The following is a 27,094-nucleotide window of genomic DNA, read 5'->3' as shown; positions in this document are numbered from 1 at the left end:
TTTTCTGTTAGTACAATAAACCTCATTTCAATCCTGAAATATTACTGTGTCCATCAGTTATTAGATATATCAAACTGAAATGGCTGTTGCAAACACCCAAATATTTACAACTAAAAATGATTAAGATTAATAGGGGTGCCCAAACGTTTTTAATATGACTGTATATACATTAAAGGATTGGAAATCCCATATCAGTACATTTCTTATACTCTCCACTAGTGGTGCTACTTTACCCTGAATGATCATCACTACACACCAGCCTGAGAAGACCCAGGTCTACTTTACACACCGCAAAGCAAAAAAGCCCCCCTGAACGTCCCCCCAGCAGCTCCCTGGAAATGGAAAAATTATACCGCAGTCGCTGTCATAATAATTACCAAAAATGGAAAAAAAAGAGAGAAAAAGTCAGAGGTTCTCAAACCCATCTGTGTTTTTCGCTCCTGGTCGGGAGTGTGGCTTTCACACCTAGATCCCAATTACCAATTAAGCCTGCCTCAGAGTGGAGGCCCGCGCCGAGCACGGCTCCATTTGCATGGCATTTGTGCTGCTGCTGATAAGAGGGCTCCGGCAGAAGCCATGCATAGTTTTAAAAAAGGCGACGTGTGTGTGTGTGATGAGGGGTGTTTGCCAGGGAGCCCTCGGGGGACACACTGCTGCTCTTTAAAAGACAAACCTGGGTGAAACTGCATGGGGATCACACTCCCAGTGCAGGTAATTTGTTTCTTCACTAATTCACACAGATTGCACTCTCCCACACCACACGTATGTGTGTGTGTGTGTGTGTGGGAGGCAGGGAGGGAGCATTGTCACTTAAAGTTAGTGAGGAAGGCTTCACTATATCTGTGTGTGTGGTGTGTGTGTGTGTCTGTGAAAGTAAAGTTTGCCCACAAGCACATGGCTGCACACGTTTCCTACTCTCTAATTACTTGTAGCTTCAGTCAGAATGCAGAAATCATGATTATTCTGATTAGAGGACTACTGAAAACTGATACGGTATACAGATGTGCTATCTACAGGTGCATCTCAAAAAATCAAAAAGTACACGTATTCTAGTAATTAAATTAAAAAAGTTAAATTCATATATTATATAGATATATTACACATAGAGTGATCTATTCTGAATGTTTAGGTTCTTTTAAGGTTGATGATTAAGGCTTGTCTTCTGCTGGTGTTAGTCCAGTGTGTTATATCAATGTTATGTTAGTCATGCTTCCCTCTGCTGAGAAGCTTGGTAGAGACTGGATTTCATTTTCCAGCAGGACTTAACACACTGCCCACACTTCCAAAAGTACCAATTAGTCTTATATAGTGCTGGACGATATGGCCAAAATTTATATCACGATATATTCCATAATTTCGGTCGATACGATATAATTTCGATATCGACATCTTTAAAGCCTCCTTTCACAAAAACTATATAATACTTTAGAAATAAAAAATGGTCAAAATAAACCAATGATCACTTTTAATCACTTATAGCAAAATAAAAACATGACATCTCTGTCAAACACAAGCCTGTGACCTATATACAGTACAAGCCAAAGGTTTGGACACACCTTCTTACCGTATTTTTCGGACTATAAGGCGCACCGTATTATAAGGCGCACGATGAGTGAACGGTCTATTTTTAGTGTTAGTCCATACACAAGGCGCACTGGATTATAAGGCGCACTAAATGAAACTTTATTTATATCAGTAACAATAACTCTGAGCAATAAATCCTTCACAATATCTGTGAAAAATAACAACATCTCTGAGCAATAAATCAACAAGCACAGCAAGTACGTATTACTCCGCGACGCTCCTGACAACGGTAGCCGCAACGCTCCGACAGACCATAATATTATGTTGAAGCACAGCAAGTACGTATTACTCCGCGACGCTCCTGACAACGGTAGCCGCAACGCTCCGACAGACCATAATATTATGTTGAAGCACAGCAAGTACCGCATTACTCCGCGAAGCTTCTGACTATAATAGCGTGTTGTGCCGAATTCGGTGAATAAAACGGTTTTAAAACAGAGATAAAGATTGGATAAGTTTCATTTCTGGATGAAGTGATTTCCAGCGCTGTTTGGATATAACTGTGGATTACAGGAGACTGGATTGATGGATTCTCTTTAGTCTGGACGCGTTTTGAAGGTAGGACCTGTGGCTGAGCGCGGGTGTGTGTTCGGGGGGTGGCGGCAGTGACCGGAGGTTACCCCAGGACAAAAGGAGAGCCTTTTATTACTGGAAACATGCGCTCTGACGCAGCTCTAATTCATGAAACATACATCCTACAGTAAAAGCACAGTTCTGGAATCCGGAGAGCCAGACGGTTCGAATGGTGTATGACATGACCGCATTCGATGAAATATGGACGAACGATAAACGCAAATATGAGAGTTATGAATTATTAAAATCATAACCAAGGCATATTTCGCCCTAAATGTTTATTTTCTGAAAGGATATTCCGCTAAATAGGCTAAATAGCTCAAAAGCAGAGATTCTAAGCTTTAAAATGGTATATTGGATGTCTATATTGAACCTGTAACTGTTCATAACTATTCAGAAACACAGCCAGTTATGAAATATTAAATATTTCTGGCCCGCCGGTGGGCCAGCGCGTGTTAAGAGGTTAACTTTACTTAGAAGTGGGCGCTAAAAAGAAACAGTTTGTGCTATTACCCCAGAACGGGTGGAAAGGAAAGTTTACCGGCACCTTGTTCTGGCCACGGAGCTACAGTGGAAACTAGCTACCCTGAGCCACAGCCGAGAGGCAGTACGGCAGTCAAAGGTAACCGCGCGCTAGCCCAAGAGGGGGATCTTTTTCTGGCGTGGGTGAGGAATTCTGCACAACAGAGCGCCGTGTACCACATAAAAATCGAGGTCAGTAAACACAAGCAAAATCCATACACAAGGCGCACTGCATTATAAGGCGCAATGACGATTTTTGGGAAAAAATAAGTATTTTAAGTGCGCCTTATAGCCCGAAAAATACGGTATTCAATGAGTCATGAAATGAAAGAGTCATTAAAATAAAGAAAACGCATTGAATAAGAAGGTATGTTCAAACGTTTGGCCTGTACTGTACATATTACCAATATAAATAACTTTACATTTACAACAAAGCTTCTTATTCTTCCGTAAACAAATTTAACAGATCAAAACAAAAGTGCTTCAACCAGGATAAGGAAAAAAAGCCTTTATATACATAAAAGGAACATGATATCACAGTCAAATAAGCAAACCTATAGGCTTTTATAACTATAAATAACTTAGATATAACATAAACTACAAAAGTGTTTCAGCCAGAATAAAGAAATTTAGGAAATTCTAAAAGGAGATTTTAGATGCTGACCGGAGTGCGGCCGAGTCTCAGCGCGAGAGATTTCAGCACGAGAGATTTTAAACGCGAGTTTCAGCGCGAGAGCTTTTAGATGCTGACCGGAGCGCGGCCGAGTTTCAGCGCGAGAGATTTCAGCGCGAGAGCTTTTAGATGCTGACCGGAGCGCGGCCGAGTTTCAGCGCGAGAGATTTTAGATGCTGACCGGACCGCGGCCGAGTTTCAGCGCGAGAGATTTTCAGCGCGAGAGATTTTAGATGCTGACCGGAGCGCGGCCGAGCTTCAGCGCGAGAGATTTCAGCGCGAGTTTCAGCGCGAGAGATTTTAGATGCTGACCGGAGCGCGGCCGAGCTTCAGCGCGAGAGATTTCAGCGCGAGTTTCAGCGCGAGAGCTTTTAGATGCTGACCGGAGCGCGGCCGAGTTTCAGCGCGAGAGATTTTCAGCGCAAGAGATTTTAGATGCTGACCGGAGCGCGGCCGAGTTTCAGCGCGAGAGATTTTCAGCGCGAGAGATTTTCAGCGCGAGAGATTTTAGGGGCCGAACGGAGCGCAGCTGAGCCGTGTTTCTGTAAATAATACATATCGATATGACACAAAAATGATATCACCGTTATTGAAACATTTCTTATCGCGATAAATACCGTTATCGAATTATTGTCCAGGCCTAGTCTTATATAATATTCTAATACTAACTTTTTGGATCTCCTTCACGAAATCATCAACATTAAAATGAATAAACAGTTGAAATAGATCATTCTGTGTGTAATGAATCTGTATAATGAGTTTCACTTTTGCTGAGTGTTTTCCAAATATTAGTGATAGCTTGTGCTAAACAAAACACAAACAAGCTAGTTCATTCTTAACTGCGATACAAACACAAAACCCATTGTTTGAAAGTACTTCATATCTCCACAGATGAGCGCTGACTTGCCATGGACAGTAAGTACAGATCCCTCCCTCAGACGAAATCTACTGCCCAACCCAGATCCAGATACACAGGTACCTACAAGTACCTTGGTCTGCAGCTGGACAACAAACTGGATTGGTCAACAAATACAGACACCCTGTACAGGAAGGGACAGAGCCGGCTCTATTTCTTGAGGAGACTGCGGTCCTTTAACATCTGTACGAAGCTTCTGCAGATGTTCTACCAGTCAATCGTGGCCAGCATTCTCTTCTACGCTGTGGTGTGCTGGGGAGGCAACATGAAGAGGAGAGATGCATCACGGCTGGACAAGCTGGTCAGGAGGGCCGGGGCAGTGGTTGGAATGGAGCTGGACTCTCTGGTTACAATAGCTGAGAGAAGGACTTTGGATAAACTGCTTTCTATCATGAACAATGATAGTCACCCACTTCACACCACCATCATGAAGCAGAGGACTGTGTTCAGTGGCAGACTGCTGTCACAGAGCTGCACAACAGACAGACTCAGAAAATCCTTCATTCCGAGAGCCATCAGACTCTTTAACTCCTCCCATCGGGGACGGGATGCTGCTGACGACTGAGTTTAATCCAGGCACACCACTTGGACATTATTCAACAACTTAATTATTTATATTAACACTTCCCCAACCTCGTTTACATTAAAGTATACCTTACTCATGATTGGGTATTCACATTTTCACATTCTCTTTTTAGAACTGTCTTGTAACGTATGCATACTTATATTATATTATGTTTCTATGTCACATCAGTCACTTTCGTAATCGATGTCATTGCACTTTACTCTGTTAATTATTTATGACCATTAGCAACATCTATCTATCTATCTATCTATCTATCTATCTATCTATCTATCTATCTATCTATCTATCTATCTATCTATCTATCTATCTATCTATCTATCTATCTATCTATCTATCTATCTATCTATCTATCTTTGAACTTATTGGCACCATGCCTAATGTCAGGTGTGAGCTAGAGTGGTGCTGTAAAGACCCCCAGCATTGAGCTGTGGAGCATGTTCTTTGTAATGATTAAGCTCCATCCAGTACTGGGATGAATTAGGGAGCTGTGGACAAGTGAAGTGGTAACTAACCAACATCTTGACCTCACAACAATGCTGTAAACACTTGTAGAGAGCATTTACTTGAGAATAGAGACTGTTACTCCAACAAAAGCAGGGTAAATTCTACAGTTTATGTTACTACCTTTCAATTTCAGGAGAAACAATGAATTAACATGTGTCTATAGGACACTATTCAGAGTCCCATAACTCCAGAATGAGCTTTCTGACGCAGGTCTGAAGGAACATCTGAAGATGAAAAGGCTTATTTACAGCATTCACAAATGAGGGAGGAAATAAAGTATGACATTTACTGGAGCTTTCATCTTCTGTGGAATTTGTCAATGACCTTACAAGTATGCCGTTACCATGGTCGTTAGGTAAACAAGCAAATCTGCTCTGTTCTGCTGTAAATAAAGCATCAAACAGTGCAGATTCAAACAGACTCCACTAACAACAGCCCAACGTCAGCCTCTCTTCCATATTTCAAACAATTTGGAAACACTGTTAGCCATCTTTTATCAGTTTGGTACTAACATTTTATGCAAAGTAAAAATGGCAACTGTATAAACTGTGGTTGTAAAACAGATGCTGTATATCAACTGGACATATGTATCAGCTAATATTAACATGCCATGGATTTATTGATACTGTCACAAAATAAAGAAAATTAATCTTGGGTAGTCCAACACCAGTGGTATCATATTTATATTATTTAAAACGGTGATGTTCCAATGGTTTATTATAAGAATATAAAACTAAGATTTTTTCATTCTAAATGTAGGTAAAAACTATTAAATATTAAATCAAAATAATGAGTCTAAAATAATGGGTTTGTCTCAACTTTGCATCATTCCAGAGAATACAGTTTCACTGCTCCACAGCTCAAAACTGAGGGATTATACCCCACCAATCCTCACCTTGCATTAGGGATGATGTCAATATGGTCATGTTTATCTGCTCCAGAGAATTCTATTCTATTGGCAATATGTCACTTTATGAACTGGATCATAAGGCGCATTAAGTGACACTAGTAAGGAACAGGGGTTCTGCCATGTTTTCCTTCTAATTCAGCAGGTCTCTTTGCTGAGGGGTTGCCTAAGTACACAAAACTTTAATTATTAGAAAAAACATTTTCTTTCTAAGTCAAACAAGCGCTGGATGTTAATCTCTACAGATTTATTTACAGTAAACTTAGATTTTCCAATATTGTCACTATTTTCACCAATATTTGCGCTAGTCGTAGTCTAGCTTGTTTTAACATGGAGATCACATAGACTACCGACCAATATACTCACTATACTAACAGCGGAAGAGCTAGCGCTGTGGTTAGCAGCTAATGCTAATACTGCTCCAGCCTTGGTGCTGGAAAAACTTCACAGAAACTCCTGTTTAACACTGTGCTTCGGCAGAATGGCTTTACTGCTCCATAATACCTGATTGAAAATTCATACATAAGAAGCACTGTCGATTTTTGGGAAATTTAAGGATTTCAAGTGCGCCTTATATAGTGAAAAATACGGTAAGTATCGCATTGTGTTAGAGCTCTTTGACTCTTTGACTCACACCAAAAAAATAATACACAAAAAAACTTCAGTTGCTATGCTAACAGAAAAGAATACTTCAGGAAGTATAAAGAATATAGGTCCAAAAGTTTTTGTAAATGCATTTAGTTTATTTCAGCAGAAAACATTTTAGGCAACAAACTACCAGCCTTACAGGACATATACCAGTCCTGCTGCTGCAGGAAAATAAAAAAGATTAGGTCAGACAGCAGTCATCCAGCACACAGCCTGTTAAACTTACTGCCATCAGGCAGAAGGTACCGTAGTATCCAGGCCAGAACAACCAGACTTAGGAACAGTTTCTACCCACAGGCCATCAGGCTTTTGAACAAACTGTGAGACTTACGATTTATTTATATTTATTATATATTGCTGCTAAAGTAAATAATTTTAAATTAATTTTAATTTAATTTTAATTAAATTGCCTAAACACTAGAGTTTTTGTTGTATTTTATTTTTTTGTTGTTATTGTTGCTATGTTGCACTGTTTTATTACTGTAAAGTGATTATCTGAGCCTCACACCAAGCATTTCAATGCACGTATGTCTTGACATGATGTGCAAATGACAAATAAACTTGAAACTTAAAACTTTATTTATACTCCATCCACTACTGACACAGATGTGCAAAGGCACCCAGACATAGCTTGTATTTTTCCAATAGGACTCTCTAAAGCACCATGCTTAACACCAGGCATGGGCTACAGGGGTATTAATACCCCCAGCAGGTGGTGATTCCTGAAAAAACTCTCATCACTCCTGAATGCAATCAACTAGTCACACCAAAGCTTCAAAATCTAGTAGAAATCAACCAATCCGGTGAGAGATTTGTGGTTTGCATCATCATGATTGCTCAATAGTTCTGTGCTAGTAGTTGCTGTTTTGTCCCAAATGCAGCTAAATCAAATAATTATAAATAATCGCAGTGTTAAGTGGTCCAGGATCTGCCTGTCCCCTCTTTACTGCACCACAGACCAAAGCAGAGCCTGGAGACGTTAATGCAAGACTTTCTCAAATAAGAACTGACAAAATACAGAAACTCTTTCCTCTAACAACACACCCACTTTTCTTAGAGTGCACGGACCCTCAGTGCCCACAGAGCTTGACCACAACACTTTTCACAGTCACTTTATCCACAGCAGCTGGCTCAGTACCCACAGTGACCTCTAGCGGACGTGTGGGGTTTAGACAAGACCTCAAAATACACAGGTATGAATCGAAGGTACAGTAAAAGACTGTAGGACCTGATGTTGGTATGTTTTGTATTAAGCGGGTAAATATACAGGTGGTTATACAGCTATTTAAATAAACATAACTAGTGTAGGATATTCATGAACCATACCTCCTATTTGGGGAAATAAGTGATGTATAGTAATTTTAGAATATTTGGACATGATACTTTTGCACTATTGCACAATATAGTACTACGATTAGTCGTGCACTTATAAGTATGACCTAGTAGTAGTAGGTGGTTTGGACACAGCCAGTTTACACTACTACAACACTTTATTAGGGCTATACTCTCAGGTATACTATGTACTTTAGTAGTATGTGGTATTGGAAACATCCTGTAAGTATACTCTATAGTATATAGTCTGTAGAGCATTGCAATTTTAGACAGCATGACTTACTATAGTAAGAGCATTAGTATGGCTGTGTCCCAATTCACATACATACATATTAAGGCTCTTAAACAGTATGCTATGTATATTAGGCTAAATTAGCAGATGGTTTTGGACACAGCCTGTAAGTATACACAATAGTCTAGTGTTGTAAGAATATTACTATGGCTGTGTCCTAAATATACATATATATATATATATATATATATATATATATATATATATATATATATATATATATATATATATATATATATATATATATATATACACAGTTATGCTTTTAAAAGAGTATACTATGTACAGTAGGGTATATATTAGTAAGCGGTTTTGTACACAGCCTGTCAGTTTACACAACATAATTGACTACAATACAAATATTTTAGTATGGCTGTGTCCTAGTTCACACACATACATAGTTAGGCTTTTAAACAGTATACTAGTATGTATATGAAGCTAAATTAGAAGATGGTTTTGGACACAGCCTGTAAGTATACACTATAGTCTATAGTATTGCAATTTTAGACAGCATGACTTACTATAGTAAGAGCATTAGTATGGCTGTGTCCCAATTTACATGCATACATAGTTAATCTCTTAAACAGAATACTATGTATATTAGGCCAAATTAGGCTAAATTAGCAGACTATAGTGTAGTATTGTAAAAAAATATTGGTATGGCTGTGTCCTAAATCACATATATACATATTTAGGCTCTTAAAACAGTATACTATGTACAGTAGGGTACATATTAGGAAGCGGTTTTGTACCCATCCTGTACAATCTTACACAGCATGATTGACTACAATACAAATATTTTAGTATGGCTGTGTCCCAATTCACACACACATAAATAGTTAGGCTTTTAAACAGTATACTAGTATGTATATGAAGCTAAATTAGAAGATGGTTTTGGACACAGCCTGTAAGTATACACTATAGTCTATAGTCTATAGTATTGCAATTTAAGACAGCACAACTGACTAGAGTAAGAATATTAGTATGGCTGCATGATAAATTATATATATATATGTATTCATACTCTTAAACAGTATATTATGTACAGTAGGATATATTAGTAAGTGGGTTGTATACAGGCTGTACAATCTAATGCAGCATGACTGACTATAGTAAAAATATTGGTATGGCTGTGTCCTAAATCGCATTTATACATAGTTATGCTTTTAAACATACTACTATGTATATGAGGCTAAATTAGAAGATGGTTTTGTACACAGCCTGTAACTATGAACTATAGTCTGAGGTAGGGGTGGGCGATATGGCTCTAAAATAATATCGTGATATTTCAGGGTATTTTTGCGATAACGATATACTTGGCGATATAGGAAAACAGAAAAAGAATTAATTAATTTCAGGAATATAGTATAATAGTATAACAGCATAATCATAATGTGGCAAAATAAATAATATAGCATAAAATAATATAATGCAGCAAAAAATATTGCAGAATATTTAGTGCATGCATATAAACTGCAAACTAAAACAATTATACAATAAATACACCTAAAGCTTCACAGTGAATAATAGACTACTTTCAAGACAGAACGTCCCTATAATCATGATATGGATTTTTAATATCACGATATTTCTATGTCACTATATATTGTATACGATATAATATTGCCCACCCCTATAATATAATAGATTATATATTAGATTATATTAGTAAGTGGTTTTGTACACAGGCTTTACAATCTAATGCAGCATTAAAGACTATAGTAAAAATATTAGTATGGCTGTGTCCTAAATCGCACATATACATAGTTATGCTCCTAAACATTAAACTATGTATATGAAGCTAAATTAGAAGATGTAAACACATTTAAACACTGCCTGTAATTATACACTATAGTCTAAAGTGTTGCAATTTTAGATAGCATGGTTTCCTATAGTAAGAGTAGTAGTATGGCTGTGTCCTAAACAGCATACATCGATAATTAGGCCACGATATGATTACACTCATTAATATATTATGTAGAGAAGGATATATTAGTAAGTGGTTCTGGATGCAGCCTGATATAGGCACAGACAGCATGATTGACTACTAGAGTAAGAATATTAGTATGGCTGTGTCTTAAACAGCATACATATAGTAGTTAGACCCTTAAACAGTGTATAGTACATAGTAAGCTATATTAGTTTAAGAGCTAGGCTCTTAAACTGTATACTTTGTATATTAGGCAATGTTAGTATGTGGTTTCGGACAAAGCCAGAAACCATATAGTCTTTTTCGTATTGCATTCTTAGGCTCTATGATTGACGAGAATAAGTACATTATGTATGGCTGTGTCCTAAACAGCCTTTAAATGATATAACAGTATTAGAAGTATACTCCTGAGTCAACTAGGTAGAGTATGCTTTATTTGTATGTGGATTTGGGACACAGCCTGCAACTATAGAATGTAGCACTGCGATCTTAGACAGCATCACTGGCTATTACAATAATATTTGTAAGACTGTGTGTGTCCTAAACAGCATATGTAAAGAGTTAAGCCTTTAAACAGTATACTTTGTACAGTAGGATATATTAGTAGGTGGTTTTGGACACAATACTAGTCTAGTATTGTAATCTTAAACAGTATGGCTGTGTCCAAAATAGGATACATACATAAGTATGCCCTGAAATATTATGTCAAAAATATTATGAGGTATATTGTAAGTATACTATGTAGAGTAGGCTATATTAGTACATTGTCTAGTGTTGCAATATTAGACAGCATGACAGGTTATAGTGAGGATACTGTTATGTTGTGTCCTTACATACATAAGTAGGCCCTTAAATAGTACATCATTACTAGAGGTATTCACACTAGGGATGCTACAAAATGACAATTTTGTTCCAAATAAAAAAATGAAACAGGCTTTTATTCATTTTGCTACATTTACATTACATTGTAATTTGATTGCGTCATCATCAAAAATTTTATTGTTCAGTATAAATTATTTTGTCCTTTTTCTTTAAATATTTTGACATTTTTGGTCAAATAATATCAGTTGCTGAATATTCGATGCATCCATGAGGCCATCCAAGTGCATGCACTATGTACAGTAGGCTGTATTAGTAGGTTCGTACAAAATAACAGTTTTTGCATGTCATCTAATCATATTTTTTTATTAATTAATAAACACTTCATAACATATTTTAAGCTCAATACGTTTTTCTAAGAGTCACACTGAACACAAATGAAAAAATGTCTATAGAAAAAGAAACCGCACCAGAATTAAAAATGTTTTAAAACTTTTCCAAATTAAAAGTCCCCAGCTAAACTGCCAAGACAAATCCTGGGGTAAGTAAACATAAAGCTCATACTCACACCAGCCATTTCCCTTTACTGTACTCATCTACGTCTGACGTCTACAGCATGTGCTGACCCATAAGAGAGTGTGTGCGTATCTACACTAGCTATCCCTCGCTAGATCAAGTTAAGGTCAGCAACCTGAGGACAGTGAAGCCAAAAGGAGAAGCTCTGGTTTCAAAGCGTCGCTACAAAAGGACTGATTCACTGAATCAGCACTGATGTGTGTGAGTGTGTGTAGGAGAGGGTGTGTGTGTGTGTGTGGAAAAAAGGTGCCTCCTGTCTTCAGAAAAGCCTTCAGGCACATTTACTCCACAATGGCGCCTTTCATTTGCAAAATCTGGGGCATCCAGGAACATGGAGCCGGTCTGAGAGAGGGAGAGAGAGCGGGCGAGAGAGGAGCGAGCTGGCTGGAACTGGGTCAAAATGACCCGGCAATGTTAAAATTAAACAAACAATATGTAGCTACTAAACTACTAAATGACAGCAAGCATGTAAAATGGCTACCAGCCTAGATTCAAAACACTGGAGAAAGTATATTGTATGCCCTGCCCCCTCCTCCCCAGGCAAAAAGCTCACATGGGTTGCCAGGTTGAGGACACTGTACCTACACCTCCGAGCGCAAGATCATCAGAGTTCTAGAACTTTTGCAACGCTGCAAGTGATGATAAGTCACACTCAGTGGGTTAATGAGCTAATGCAAATGTTTGCACTTTCTATAAAATCTAAAAAAAATGGTTTGATGCATCACTGTCTGTGATAAGTCTGTTCTTTTCTTTTTAAAGACGGCTGCTACAAAAATGCACACTCTAGAGTTGGAGTCAGTTACTAATGTTGCTTTACAGATCCCCATAAAATATTGCTCCCATTAACAGATAAGGTACTAAGGTACTTTTTTGACAGGAGAAAAAAAGCCAGCTCAGCAACTGTCTTGTAGTCCTTCTGGGCTCCAAACAGTTTCCATATCATGCGCATTGCCGATATTTAGTCACATTTTTCTACGTCTTTGCTTATTAAGCTTTTTAGAAGATGCTTAGTTTGCAGCATTCTGTGTTTGCCTGCTAGTGTGTTCCATACATGGCAACCCATTTTACTTTCAAGTTTACATTAAGATTTTCCAGTTTTATGCCTTAAAAATAATTATTTAAAAAAATCCAGCACCAGATCAATTAACGTGTTGGAAAATGTTTTCTTTTTTTATATATTTTTTATACATTATGTTTATTTTCTGTATAATCTTAGTGTTGTTTTTAGCCAATTTTTTTTGTCTTCTATTGTTTTTATTTGTGCTTGTTTTTTTTATTATTATAATTATTTATTTCTTTATTTGACTGCTTTAAATTTTAGTCTGTCCAATTTTTCTTTTATGCTGAATTGTTTTTTTTTTTTTTTTTTTTGGTAATATTTTTTTTTTAAAAATCCATTTAAGTTGTAAATTGAAAAAAAAATAACATTGTTGTTTTATTCTATAAACTACAGACAACATTTTTCCCAAATTCCAAATGAAAATATTGTCAATAAGAGCGTTTATTTGCAGAAAATGGGAAATGGCAAAAAAAAATAATAAATGCAGAGCTTTCAGACCTCACATAATGCAAAGAAAACAAGTTCATATTCATAAAGTTTTAAGAGTTCAGAAATCAATATTTGGTGTAATAACCCTGGTTTTTAATCACAATTTTCATGCATCTTGGCATCATGTTCTCCTCCACCAGTCTAACACACTGCTTTTGGATAACTTTATGCCTTTACTCCTGGTGCAAAAATTCAAGCAGTTCAGTTTGGTTTGATGGCTTTTGATCATCCATCTTCCTCTTGATTATATTCCAGAGCTTTTTTTAAATTTGGTACAATCAAAGAAACTCCTAATTTTTAAATGTCCCTTTTTTTTTGTTTTTTAGATTTTGTAGCTACCAAACTAACCTACAGCGAGAACAGCAGTAGCAGTAATAGTAGTAGTAGCTATACAACAAACTGCACCATGACCGGACGACGACTACACAACGACGAGACCAAGACCACGATTTAAAACCAGAGCGCGCGCACGCACGACAGAGCGCGAGACACCGAGGCAAAGCGCATTTGATTTGTCTCACTCCTCCGACAGCGTTAGGACACTTTTTAAACGCAGAGAGAAAGAGAGAGCACTAAGCGCTAAGTGCTAACCCCCTTAAAAACAGAGCTCGAGCTCGGGCTCGCGGAAGTGCTGGAATATATATATGGGCTTTTTCTGGGTTGGATCTGAGGCGCGCGGCACATGCGTAAAAGCGACCAGTCAAAAGGCAGCAGCGCAGCACTGGGAAGCAAAAAACGCAGCGAAAAATCCCCCCTTCTGCCGCTTACCTGGAACATGGATGGACATGAAAGTTTCCTCCACTCCTTCTTCTTCTCTTCCCCTCGCCTCTCGCTCCGTTTTCCAGCTTCCTTTCCGGGTTTAAGTGTCTTTTTTGCTGCCTTTTCGCTCGCTCTGCTTCCCTCGCCACGCCAGGGAGAAATGCAATAGCTGGGCTGAGGTAGAGGAACAAAACCGAGAGAGGGAGACTCGCTCCGGGGCTTCCAAACCCCTCCAGGCAAGAAAAGAAAAAAAGATCAGGATACAATTAGCTCATGTCTCTAGCCTAGTCTAGCCTACCTAGCTTGCTTGCTTGGCTTGAACCAAGTCTACTCCCCCTCCACTCCACCTTCCTGCCTCCAGTGCTGGAGAGAAACTGCCTCCTGCTTTTTAGATGCAGGCTATCTCTCTATCTCTCTGTCTGTCTATCTGTCTATCTATCCTTTAGTCCTTTAGTGCTCTAGCTATCATATATATAAAAGTATATATACATACACTTATATAGGCTACAGCTCAGGTTACAACTAGTTTTTGTACAGTAGTAGTCTAGAACAGTTTTTTTTTAAATAGTAAGAAGAGAGCCCAGTTTTTTTATCCCTCTTTCTCTCTCTCTCTCTCTTTTTTCTTTATTTCCTCCCCAGTTCCCCCTCTGTGCTAAACTGCCTCAGCCTCAGCCCGAGCCCTGCCTGCTGAGAACTTGCCTCCTCGCCCTCCTCTCTCTCTCCCTCTCTTTCCCCCTCTCTCCCTCTCTCTTTTCCCTTCAGAGAAAAAAAAGAAAAAGAGAAAGCTGATTTTAATCGTTATGATTAGTTTTGATGTAACATCCCCTCAGGCCATCGCTGCAAAAAAAAATGGATGGAGTGAGTGCTGGAGTTGCCAGAGAGGAAAAGAAAGGAGGGGAAAGGCAGGCAGCAGATGATGGTAATTATATAGATTGTAAGGCAGCGTTTGTGATTTTGCCATTTTTCTCGTTTGCTCGCTTTTCTTTCGTTTCCTCAGTTTCTCTCCAGAGCTGGAGGGTCTGCATGGGTCTATAGGTGTGTGGACACCCAGCGGGAGCAGGTCGAGGAGGGACTTTTATTTTATTTATTATTATTATTTTTTTACATTTTCTTCTTTTTTTCGGGAGACACCCTAAAGAAAAAAATATATCCCCAAGAAAAATACATATACATTTTAAGAGGCTGCAAAAAAAAAAAAAAAAAAAAAACTGGACCAGGTCGAGGAATATGGCATTTTTATTTTTTTGACATCAGTTTTTTCCTTTTTTCTCAAAAACAAACAAACAAAAAAACACTCGAGGACCCACCCCATGACACTCCATGAACTGGGGGTCTTTGGGTGTACATGGGAACTCAAGATTCAGTATTTTTTTAATCTCTCCTTTTATTTAAAAAAAAAAAAAACACCTGGAGATAACAAATATTTCTTAAATGTAAAGTCGGGCAGGTAGAGGAACATTTGGCGAAACATTCAGCATTTTATTTTATTATTTTATATAAAAATATATAATAGTAGTTTATTTCATTGTTTGTTTCCCTTTTTTCTAAAAAGAACATAATAACTTTTTTCAGTAATTTTCCAGTTTTATGTCTTAAAAAAATTCAGCACCAAGTTAAGTAACGTGTTGCAAAAAAAAATAGCATTTAATTTTTTTCTTTTTTTTTAAGAAGCTGAGGGACTCCCACCAGGTCACGGCAGGTTGAGAGACTTGTTGCAAATAATACGTGTAATCAGCTCTGTTTAAAAAAAATACAAATAAAACTAAAAGAAGCTGGTGTGATGAGTGGACACCCACCAGAGGCAGTTTTTCTATAAAAAAAAAAAGAAGTTCTTTTTTTATGATAAAAAATTTAAGCAATTGGTGTTTTTTAGGGTACAGGATCAGGTTGAGGGACTGCCTGCATTCCTTTTCTCTATTCTAAATGTGTGTGTGTGTGTGTGTCTGTGTGTGTGTGAAGGAAATGGGTGGTTGGTTGTATTTATTCTTTCTTGTGCTCTCTCTCTCTCTCTCTCTCTCTTTATTTCTAGGTCTCTCTCTCCTCCGTATGGCCCACCTCCAGCAATGACGTGAGACTGTATGTGTGTGTGTGTGTTTGTGTGTGTGTGTGTGTATGTGTGTGTGTGTGTGTGTGTGTGTGTGTGTGTGTGTGTGTGTGTGTGTGTGTGTGTGTGTGTGTGTAAAATAAGCTACTTTCAGCCTGCTTTGCCCCAATCAAGTGTGTGTATCAGCGCCCCGGGGCACCAGAGCAGCTCATTTCACATGTTCACCCATGCAGAATTTACTCCCAACTCTGAGTCTCTTCTCTCTCCAAGCTTTTCACTTTCACACGCTGCTCACAGACCTCAGCAAACGCCAACATGTGAGAATTAAAGACACCAAAAATCACATAAATACAAGTTTTATTCTTCCCGAAACATGACTCAGTTATACTGTATGTAGGTTATGTTGTATTTACTGTTATTAGCAGAGTGTGTGTGTGTGTGTGTGTGTAATATGTGTGATTATGGGGGTGGCAGATGAATGCAGGGTGACAGAATGGTAAGGAGTTCATGATCTCACTTTCAGTCCATCAGACCCATTTTCATACATTTGCCCCCTCCCTCCTGTAAGCCAGCCCTCTCTTTTGCCCCCTGCTGGTTAATGTCATTAATAACAAAGGAGTCTGATGGCTCTTGAGCTGATATAGCACTCGGTGACACACTGTAGAACCTGATTGGTGAACTGATTACGATGGTATGACACAGCTCTGAAAAAAAAAAATAAGAGACCACTTAAAAATGATAAGTTTCTTTGATTTTACCAAATTCAAAAACCTATGGAATATAATCAAGAGGAAGATGGATGATCACAAACCACCAAACCAAACTGAACTGCTTGAATTTTTGCACCAGGAGTGCAGGCATAAAGTCCTGCCACATGTGAACATATATCTTGTTTTGACTATTTAACACATTTATATATGATTTACAAAGCTGCATACCATAAAAAATGTTAAAGAAATTATTAATGAGAATATTTCATGTTCAAAATGTGGCAAACTACTAGAAAAAAAAAAATCACTGCAAACAAATAATTACAGTATAAGATGTTGATAAAATGTAAACAAATACTGGTTATACTCAAATACTAAGCTTATTTCAATGTTTAAGCCATTATATGAATTACTATATACTATATGAGGCAATTTTTAAGAACATTTAATGAGAAAATCACATCAGTCATGCAGTTGATCATGTGTTTACACACTGTACAGTCATGCTGGACTCCAGTCGGATCTGTCCCCACTGTAGCCAGTAAAATGTAGTGTATCCAGGCTCGTTGGTGGAAGGCATATGGCTGTAGTTGAGGCGATGTTGGGAGCAGCATGTGGGCGAGTTTAATAACGTGCCACTGGCTGTGTAGGTTCAGCGGGTGTGTCATGAATCTTCTGCAGGCGGGCAGAAACTCTAATACTGTGCTTTGGCATTTCTGCCCCTCTCCTGCAAACAGGTGCCCAGGCTTTATTACAATTCCAATTAGCCTATTTATTTTCATCTAGTTTTTTATGAATTTGAAGGGAAACAAACTTTATATGCACAATAACAGAAAGAGATTCATATCAGCTAGAGTTTAGTGTTCTTCTTTGTTTGCTTTATTATGTATTAATATTTATAAAATATTGGCATGTTAAATCAAGCCTTGTTTCTTTGTTTAGTGCTTTTTACAACCTGATGTCACAAATGAATATTGCAAAAATCAGAAAATAAAACAGAACTCATAATGTATGGTGGAACTCATCTCTTTGGCCAAAACTTTATGATTTTTGTTAATTTTACATACAGGATATTGTTTAGTCAAAAAAAAGAATGGTTCTATATTAATCTATATTATGTGAGTGTTGTTTTTTGATTGGTTGATCATGTGTTATTAGCAATGATTCATGAATTTTAGGTATGGTAGATGTTTTTCACCCTCTCAGTGTTGTGGTGGAAGGTGAATAAGAGCCTCCACCGGTGAGCCACAATTTAATTTAAGTAAAGAATTACTGCTTGTTTGGTGGCTCTCATCTATTCTAAGTACAGTTTGTTCAAATGCGAATAAATCTTTTAGATGTTTTGAGAATATTATTTGTTATGTGGGCTGTGATTTTATGCTGCATTTGAGTGTTCTCAGAAAGGTTGCAGATGGTTAAACTAATAAATACAACTTTGCTATGGGGCTCATCGAAAGATCTGCCCACTAGGAATGGAGCTTTGTAAAATATTCCACATTCAATTCTTGTCAGCTAAACGCTAATCTGGCACAGTGCTAAAAATGCTAATCTGGCACAGTACTAACAATGCTAATCTGACACAATGTTAACAATCCAAATCTGGCACAGTGCTAACAATGCTAATCTGACACAATGTTAACAATGCTAATCTGCCATAGTGCTAACAATGCTAATCTGGCACAGTGCTAAAAATGCTAATTTGGCAAAGTGCTAGCAATGCTAATCTGGCACAGTGCTAAAAATGCTAATCTGGCACAGTGCTATTAATGCTAATCTGGCACAGTACTAACAATGCTAATCTGACACAATGTTAACAATCCAAATCTGGCACAGTGCTAACAATGATAATCTGACACAATGTTAACAATGCTAATCTGCCACAGTGCTAACAATGCTAATCTGGCACAGTGCTAAAAATGCTAATCTGCCACAGTGCTATCAATGCTAATCTGGCACAGTGCTAACAATGCTAATCTGGCACAGTGCTATCAATGCTAATCTGGCACAGTGCTAACAATGCTAATCTGGCACAGTACTAACAATGCTAATCTGACACAATGTTAACAATCCAAATCTGGCACAGTGCTAACAATGCTAATCTGACACAATGTTAACAATGCTAATCTGCCACAGTGCTAACAATGCTAATCTGGCACAGTGCTAAAAATGCTAATCTGCCACAGTGCTATCAATGCTAATCTGGCACAGTGCTAACAATGCTAATCTGGCACAGTGCTATCAATGCTAATCTGGCACAGTGCTAACAATGCTAATCTGGCACAGTGCTATCAATGCTAATCTGGCACAGTGCTAACAATGCTAATCTGACACAATGTTAACAATGCTAATCTGCCACAATGCTAATCTACCACAGTGCTAACAATGCTAATCTGGCACAGTGCTAAAAAGGATAATCTGGCACAGTGCTATCAATGCTAATCCGGCACAGTGCTAACAATGCAAATCTGCCATAGTGCCAAAATTATAATCTGGCACAGTGATATCAATGCTAATTTGGCACAGTGCTAGCAATGCTCAACTGGCAAAGTGCTAGCAATGCTCAACTGGCAAAGTGCTAGCAATGTTAAACTGGCACAGTGATAGCAATGCTAATCTGGCACAGTGCTAACAATGCTAATCTGGCACAGTGGTAAAAATGCTAATCTGGCACAGTGCTAACAATGCTAATTTGGCAAAGTGCTAGCAATGCTAATCTGGCACAGTGCTAAAAATGCTAATCTGGCACAGTGCTATTAATGATAATCTGGCAGAGTGCTAAAAATGCTAATCTGGCACAGTGCTACTAATCTGGCACAGTGCTAAAAATGTTAATATGGCACAGTGCTAACAATGCTAATCTGACACAATGTTAACAATGCTAATCGGCCACAGTGCTAACAATGCTAATCTGGCACAGTGGTAACAATGCTAATCTGACACAATGCTAATCCACCACAGTGCTAACAATGCTAATCTGGCACAGTGCTAACAATGCTAATCTGGCACAGTGCTAAAAATGATAACCTGCACAGTGCAATCAATGCTAATCTCGCAAAGTGCTAGCAATGCTAAACTGGCAAAGTGCTAGCAATGCTAAACTGGCACAGTGCTAACAATGCTAATCTGGCACAGTGCTAACAATGCTAATCTGGCACAGTGCTAAAAATGCTAATCTGGCACAGTGCAAACAATGATAATCTGACACAATGTTAACAATGCCAATCTGCCACAGTGCTAACAATGCTAATCTGCCGCAGTGCTAACAATGCTAATCTAGGATAAAAAAGTGGCACTTATTTTGTCAGGATTTATTAAAAAAAAAAAACACTGCGAAATGATTGTTAAACCAGTTGTGATTAAACTCTTTTAAGGTCTTTAACTGTTAATTTTGGAAATCATTCAAATAGTTTTTATTTATTTTGATATTGAATTTTGGAAATAATTCAAATAGTTTTTTTATTTATTTAGATTTTGAACTGGAACACTGGTGGAGTACAGTAAATGCTCCTACTAGTTTTAGAAGGTTGCGTTTGGTATATTTGCTGTATTTCTTTGTTTTTATACATTGTTTTAAAGTGTTTGAATCTGCTGTATTGGTTATTAATCTAAAATAATATATAGTATAAGCACATTAATGGCAAATTACAGTTATTTTGATTGTAAACTATGATGTTCCAGACTGGAAGTCACTGAAATAAAGGTAACAGCTAATTGATTGCCCTATGGTTTTACACTTACCAAAGACACAGTTTTGTTCTAGATGGGTTTAGTTTTTTTTTTTTTTTTTGTCAGAATTGTTATGTATTAAGGTAATAAAAGTCCAACATGCACACGCAATAATATAGGTAAACATACATGATGCAGGACAGTCTTTTTTAATCATGTCACAGTGAAGGTTTACCAGTGTATTTACATCCTAATATAAGATGCATACTGCAAAATGTTGAAGTATAAATGCAAAATAGCATTCTGTCAGTATTCTGCAGTCCCACAGATTTAAATATGACCTCTTAATGCTGTCTGCACAAAAAGCCCCAACCCCTCCACCCCCCGCACCTTTAATTCTGTTCTGCAGAATGTTGCCCCAAGCTAGCATACCAGTCTGTGTTTACTGGACCTGAAAGGGTTTAAACCAATAACAAATGTGTCTTTGCTTTTGTACCAAAGTTTATAGGAACAACAGATCGCCGTAATGAATAGTGCCAGTTTAGCATTTGTACAAGTACCATAGCGCTGCAGTCCATCTGCCAATACTTGCATGCAGGTGCTGCACTGATGATCTGGAGATCGGCTACAGGCTGGAACTGCAAGGGTTAAACTCGGGGACGTGTGCAGTCTGTAATTTTCCTTTAAACACCCCAATCAGGACTTTCCAATCAGCACCGTGGTCCGCCCCGGGGCTCGCTCTGAGCCCGATAACAGAGGAGGCAGTAAACATGCAGGAGGGAACGTACTGAGCATTTTAATGGAGGTGCTGTTATTGTTGCTGTTGTTGTTGCTGCTTGGAAACCTCTGCTGTTGTAGCATCAAACGCTAGCATGCTAGACTCTCTGCTAGACTCTCTGCTAGACTGGGAATTTATTAATTTAGCATTAGCCTCTATAATTAGAACTGTTTTCTGTGCTGTTCTATTTTCTGCTTTATGTGGTACCATGAGAATGGATGTGCATCTGTTACTTTGCTATTGCATATGTCAGATAAAAAAAAAATGTATGTACACTGGCATGCCAAAAGTCATGGGACAAACTAGTATCATGTCCCATGACTTTTGCCATGTCCTATGGAAACTAAACACTAAAGAAACTACACTGACCAATGAAAAATGCAAGAGATCAGATATATTTCTGGTACACACGTGACACTGTGGATAGAGGAATTTTAAATATCTGCACCCACTAACAGACCTCACTCCAACTACAAGGAGTCATGCCTTGCCATGAGCACACTGGCACAGTGTTTAACCGCACTCACAAATTAACATCTCACAATGTATACACAATGTTATACAAGATGTAAGGTTTAAATTTTGAGCATAGAATGTCTGGGATTCTTGATTTCACATGTTTTTTGTTATATTGGCTGTAGATTCTTAGCGTTAGGTCTGGATTCTAATGCAATATTTTTTTTTAAATGGGGTAATTTGTCATTTAGAGCAAAATATACTATACATTTTATATATAAGATATACCATATACTGTAGAACCTGCCAGAGGGCACCTCTCAAGCCTGAAACAGTGTTTCTGTCAGGAAACCTGTGAAGTTATTTTTTATATGGCAGTGATTTTCACATTTTACTTTTTTTTTTTTTACAGAAATACAAGATTATTTTTGCAGCTTGTTCTACATAATAACTGCGGGTAAGACTGAAGAGAGCTGCTTGCTATTCTTAAAAAAATAGCTAAATGGAATTTAAATTTTTGTTGACCCCCTTGAAAATAAATGTTAAAGAAACATTAGTATGCATGTTTCATAGCTCTAAATGGTGCTGTTTGTTACTATTTTGGCACATCTATATTACAATAAAACTGTAAAAAATGTGTAATTGAGAATAGCTCATGAATTTAAAGAATTTCAAAATATTTTTTACAATATTACAAAGCCCTCCTCTAGGGCTTTTTGTTTTATGTCTGAGCATGTATTATTGTGTATTATTGGCTGGACACCATGATTTTAGATGTTGGATTGTATTTTCTTGTGCTAATTGACATCACCCTAGGAGCGATGAGGGCAAAGAGCACCATGTACCCACCTCAGGGCTCTGGCAGCTGATGGCAAGCTACATGAAGGGGATTCGAACCAGCAATCTCCTGAGCATAGTGGTAGTGCTTTAGATGGCTGGACCACTCGGCGCCCTCAAGTGTTGACTGTATGTTTTACTTTTAGATCTTTGATCATTGCATTATGTAGTAGAAAGTGTTATACTTGTTATAGGTCTTAATTTTAAATGTCTGAGCATGTTTAAACTGGGCGAATCATTTGATTGTTAATGTTTGAGCATAATTTGGTTGTCTATGAATCTTGGTTTTAAATGTTTTGCGCAAATATATTTTGGTATCTTTATTCTGGCTATAGGTCTTGGTTTTAAATATGTAGACATGCTTTATTGGCTGTGAGCTTTAATTTCAGATCTTTGATCATGCTATATTGGCTATGGCTGGTTGTATATGTTAGGGGTTGTTATCTGTCAGCCTGAATGCATCTTACTGTATATTCTCTGTATATACACACTTTTAGTTACAGATGTTAAAGTTGGCACTGAAATTTTGCTGTATTGTTCGTTAGGACTGACTTTCCTGGCAACAGTAAAGCTTCCTGTCTCCTATTTATGAAACATTGCATTTTTTCCCACTCTGATTAATCCATGAAAAAAGAAGGGGAAGCTATGTTCAGGTCAGGCTGTACCGTATTAGGTCTGGAGAGATGCGGGTGTGCTTTTAGAGATCTGGTGTGTTCTTTTGTCTCGAACATCAGGGCCTGTTTTCCTTGGATTGGTGCTGCGCTGCTGTGGTAACAGCCGAGCGAGAACTCCATCAGAAAAATGTTTTGGTGGACGAACGGGTCAAATGACTTACAGATGTGGATCGCCCTAAACAACAGTGCGGTGGTTTCAAAGGTGGATGAAGTCATGCAGACAGCTGTGGAACTGTGGAGCTGTGCATCATGGGAAGGAATCAGAGGAGCTTTTTTTGGCCCTCTAACGTACGTCATGTTGACCACAGATGAGAGAGTCCTGACCTTCTGTATACGTCAGACATTTAACTAGCCGCCATTTGCCATTAATCTATTGGTACATTTTCATGTTTAAGGTTTTATCGTTATTTGTGTTATTTTCTTACTAAATTTTTACTTTATTTAGTGTTATTTTTACTAAATGAGAAACAATTATATGTAGGTGCATATCATAGAAAAGATAAATTATTTTTTCACTTTTCCTCTTTACTGATGTCTGTGATGGTATGTAGAGTCATTGGGGTTATTTCCCTCGACTGTATTAAAAATATGCTTGGATTCAGGCATGATGCCAACATTTTTAGTTTATCTGCTCCAGAGAGTCCTATTCTATTGGCAATATTTCTCTACAGGGAATTTTCACATTTGTGTGATCAATGGGCCCAACTTAAAGTAGTTAAACAATGTGTTAATTAGAAGGAGTGTCTACTAATACAGCTCTGGAAAAAAAAATGAAGGGACTACGGACAACATTTCTCCCAAATCCAAAATAAAAATGTTGTCATTTAGAGCATTTTTTTTTTTTCAGAAAATGAGAAATGGCTAAAATAACAAAAAGATGCAGAGCTTTTAGACCTCAAAAAAAGAAAAGTTCATAAAAAGTTTATATTCATAAGGTTTTAAAAGTTCAAAAAATCAATTTTGGTGGAATAACCCTGGGTTTTAATCACAGTTTTCATGCATCTTGACATGTTCTCCTCCACCAGTCTTACACACTGCTTTTGGATAACTTTATGCCTTTACTCCTGGTGCAGAAATTCAAGCAGTTCAGCTTGGTTTGATGGCTTGTGATCATCCATCTTCCTCTTGATTCTATTCCAGAGGTTTTTAAAAATGTGGTAAAATCAAGGAAAAGCATCATCTTTAAGTGGTCTCTTGTTTTTTTTTTTCCAGAGCTGTATATGGTCATGCATAAAGTATAGTATATGTATTGTCAATGTTGGCAGCTATACAGTAGAAGGAAAACACTTTCTTACACCTTCTTTGAATGGAAGTCAGTGTAAAGAGATTTAATCCCAACTAATTTTGGAGAGTTTCTATTGGTCCATTCATCATGAATTTTTGTCACAATGTAAAGAACAGCCCTCAAGACTCCCTGCTACTCTAGAAATATGCATGTTTAAGCTTAAATGAGTGAAGCAGGGCCTCCTCGTCTAGACAGATGTATTTTATTTACAATAATGAACTGCAGTGCCCCCGAAGCAGCAAGATGAAATGCTCCAGTTCTGGCGTTTTCTACACGGACCCCAAACTGGAGCCGAACCAGCAACCTCTCAGGGCTCCTGGTGTGGGGCGTGAACCCGCTGAGCCACTGCTACCCTAATCTATCACTGAAATTGTGCTCTGAATAATTAATATCATTTTTGTGCCAATCCGGCAGCTCCCAACTCCACTTCTCCACTCTCTTCACAGTGCCTTTCGGGCAGACTCATCAGATCACTGTAAACTCTCCAGAAACAAACTCAGCATTCCCAGTGGACAAACAAACCCCACTGGTGTCATATTAATGAATCAACTCCGCCGTGGAATGATACTGTAAATGTTTACACCACAAAGGAAAACAAACACGGTTTACGGAAGTAAATAGGATAGTTTGCAGGCTAATATTGAAATGGTGACTTTAATGATAAGCTCTTACTTTTGTCGAAACTAGCATTACAACCTCAATTAAGAATGTAAAGGAATCTTCTAAAATCCTTGTATGCAAAGGATAAGGCTGATATTCTTGAAATAGAATACAATTTGAATCCATGCTTGTGTCTCCTCAATGATAACTCCAACTTGGAGTTGAATAGGATACAGTGCAAGCTATTGTTCTCTGGATTTACTGCTGCTAAAAAGATGATTCCACAAAACTGGATTAAACCTGGTCTTCACATGGAATCATCATGACATCATGACTTCACCAGGCTAAGCCCATAACTGTTGAAACATGGCAGACTTTTGTGTTCAATATTTTGGATTTTCTGCTAAGTATGCATTGAATACTAACACTTACTCCTGTTGATCTCTATCTGTGAAGATGATTGTACCCATAGAAACTTGTTATTTATGCTCCCCTTTTATGCTCCCCTTGCTTTATGCCTGTCTGCTAAAATTCTTGATCACAAAAAAAAAACATTGGATGCTGGTGCTCTTCAGGCCCTCAGGTTGCATTATGTACTGGAAATCACTGCATGGGTTTGGGAACACTTCCAGAAATCATTCTGCCTGGGCCAAAGCTCATGTTTAGAATACTGAGATAGTTGAACAATTGAAAGATTGAACAATTGACCATTTTCCAGTTTGTGGATTGCATGGCGAACCCTGAGCTCATGCAGTGATTTTCAGCACAGAATCAGTTTAGCCTGTTTTATAAAGTGCATTTTTAAAATGCTCTTTTTAATTGAATTGATATTTCACATATTTTTTTTTTTTACTCATGAATAATAATATGTCTATACATCAGTTCTCCATTTACAATAACATGGCTTTTTACAAAGGTGTTACCAACCCAACTCTTTACCCTCCTAAACACGACCTTGTTTTTTTCCGGTGGTAGAAAAGGGGGTTCAAATACTTTCATTACTTTCCAATACACTCCAGTGCCCCCCCCCCTCCCCACCTCCTCAACCCACCCCAATATAAGATGTAGTGACACTACAATCAAATAGGAAGAGGGGGAATTTTGGGCGGTAGTGTGAGGGGGCTATGTGAAGCTTAAAGGCTCTAATAAAATGTAATCCTATTATGTGCACCCCCCTAGAGGGCAGTGATAATAAACGTTTCCCTAATAACACGACGAGGCCATTCCCCAAATGGGGAGCTTCTCTGGTTGCCTCCTGTAGCCACTTATTGCCTGCTCCACAGTGGGCCACTTTGCATGACTGAGGGTTGGGTCCAATCAAATAGTACATGAGCCATAACTGAAATTTGAAAGCCTCTCTAATTTCCTCTAATTTCGAGAAAACGCAGAAAGATCCGAGCCGAAGCGAAGGAGCTAATGAATGGACGAACAGGCAAAGTAAGCGAAATTGACTCGATCTGTCACCGCAATCATTCAATTATGCTATGCCACTCTCTTAAAGAGATTTGATTGAATAGGTGGCTAGTCGTTTTGCGCCTGACCCCCTCAGCTCCAGGCTCCGGTGGCAGGGGAGCAATAGTTAAACAAAACAAATGTCTTTCATCAAACTTCAGTTGGAGCTAATCTGCATTGTTTCTCCAGCAATATGTCTCGGGGGCTGCCGGGTGGAGGGAGGTAGGGAGGGAGGGAAGGGGGGATGATAGGGAACGAACGGGGAGGGGGGGGGGAACGGAGGTAGACTTGCAGAAAGCAGTGGGTGGTGGCAGGTCCCAGGAGGAGGCCAATCAGAAAGGCTCCGCCCTCATCCTGCCGTAGCGCCCAAGGTGGACTCAGGTGCACCATACACATGCTAATAACGCCTAAACTTGTTTGTT

The 27,094-nt window shown here is 38.3% G+C and overlaps 1 protein-coding gene across 2 annotated transcripts in view; it reads right to left on the bottom strand.

The window, feature by feature from the left end:
• Positions 1-15,226, bottom strand: part of LOC103030800 (BTB/POZ domain-containing protein KCTD1) — a 33,429-nt gene extending 18,203 nt beyond the window's left edge. The window contains exon 1 of one of the 2 annotated variants that reach the window (XM_022678146.2): positions 14,180-15,226. In XM_022678146.2, the coding sequence (XP_022533867.1) occupies positions 14,180-14,188 (9 nt within the window). In that variant the 5' untranslated portion in view covers positions 14,189-15,226. Of the gene's footprint in view, positions 1-11,854; positions 13,159-14,179 lie in introns of those variants that run through there. The other variant, XM_022678147.2, reaches the window with a different exon arrangement.
• Between the last annotated feature and the right edge of the window lie 11,868 nt (positions 15,227-27,094).

This window comes from Astyanax mexicanus, chromosome 8 (assembly GCF_023375975.1).
Source record: "Astyanax mexicanus isolate ESR-SI-001 chromosome 8, AstMex3_surface, whole genome shotgun sequence".
In the NCBI taxonomy this organism is placed as follows: Eukaryota; Metazoa; Chordata; class Actinopteri; order Characiformes; family Acestrorhamphidae; genus Astyanax; species Astyanax mexicanus.
The sequence above is the reverse complement of the archived record's forward strand: the minus strand, read 5'-3'. Positions and strand labels throughout refer to the sequence as shown.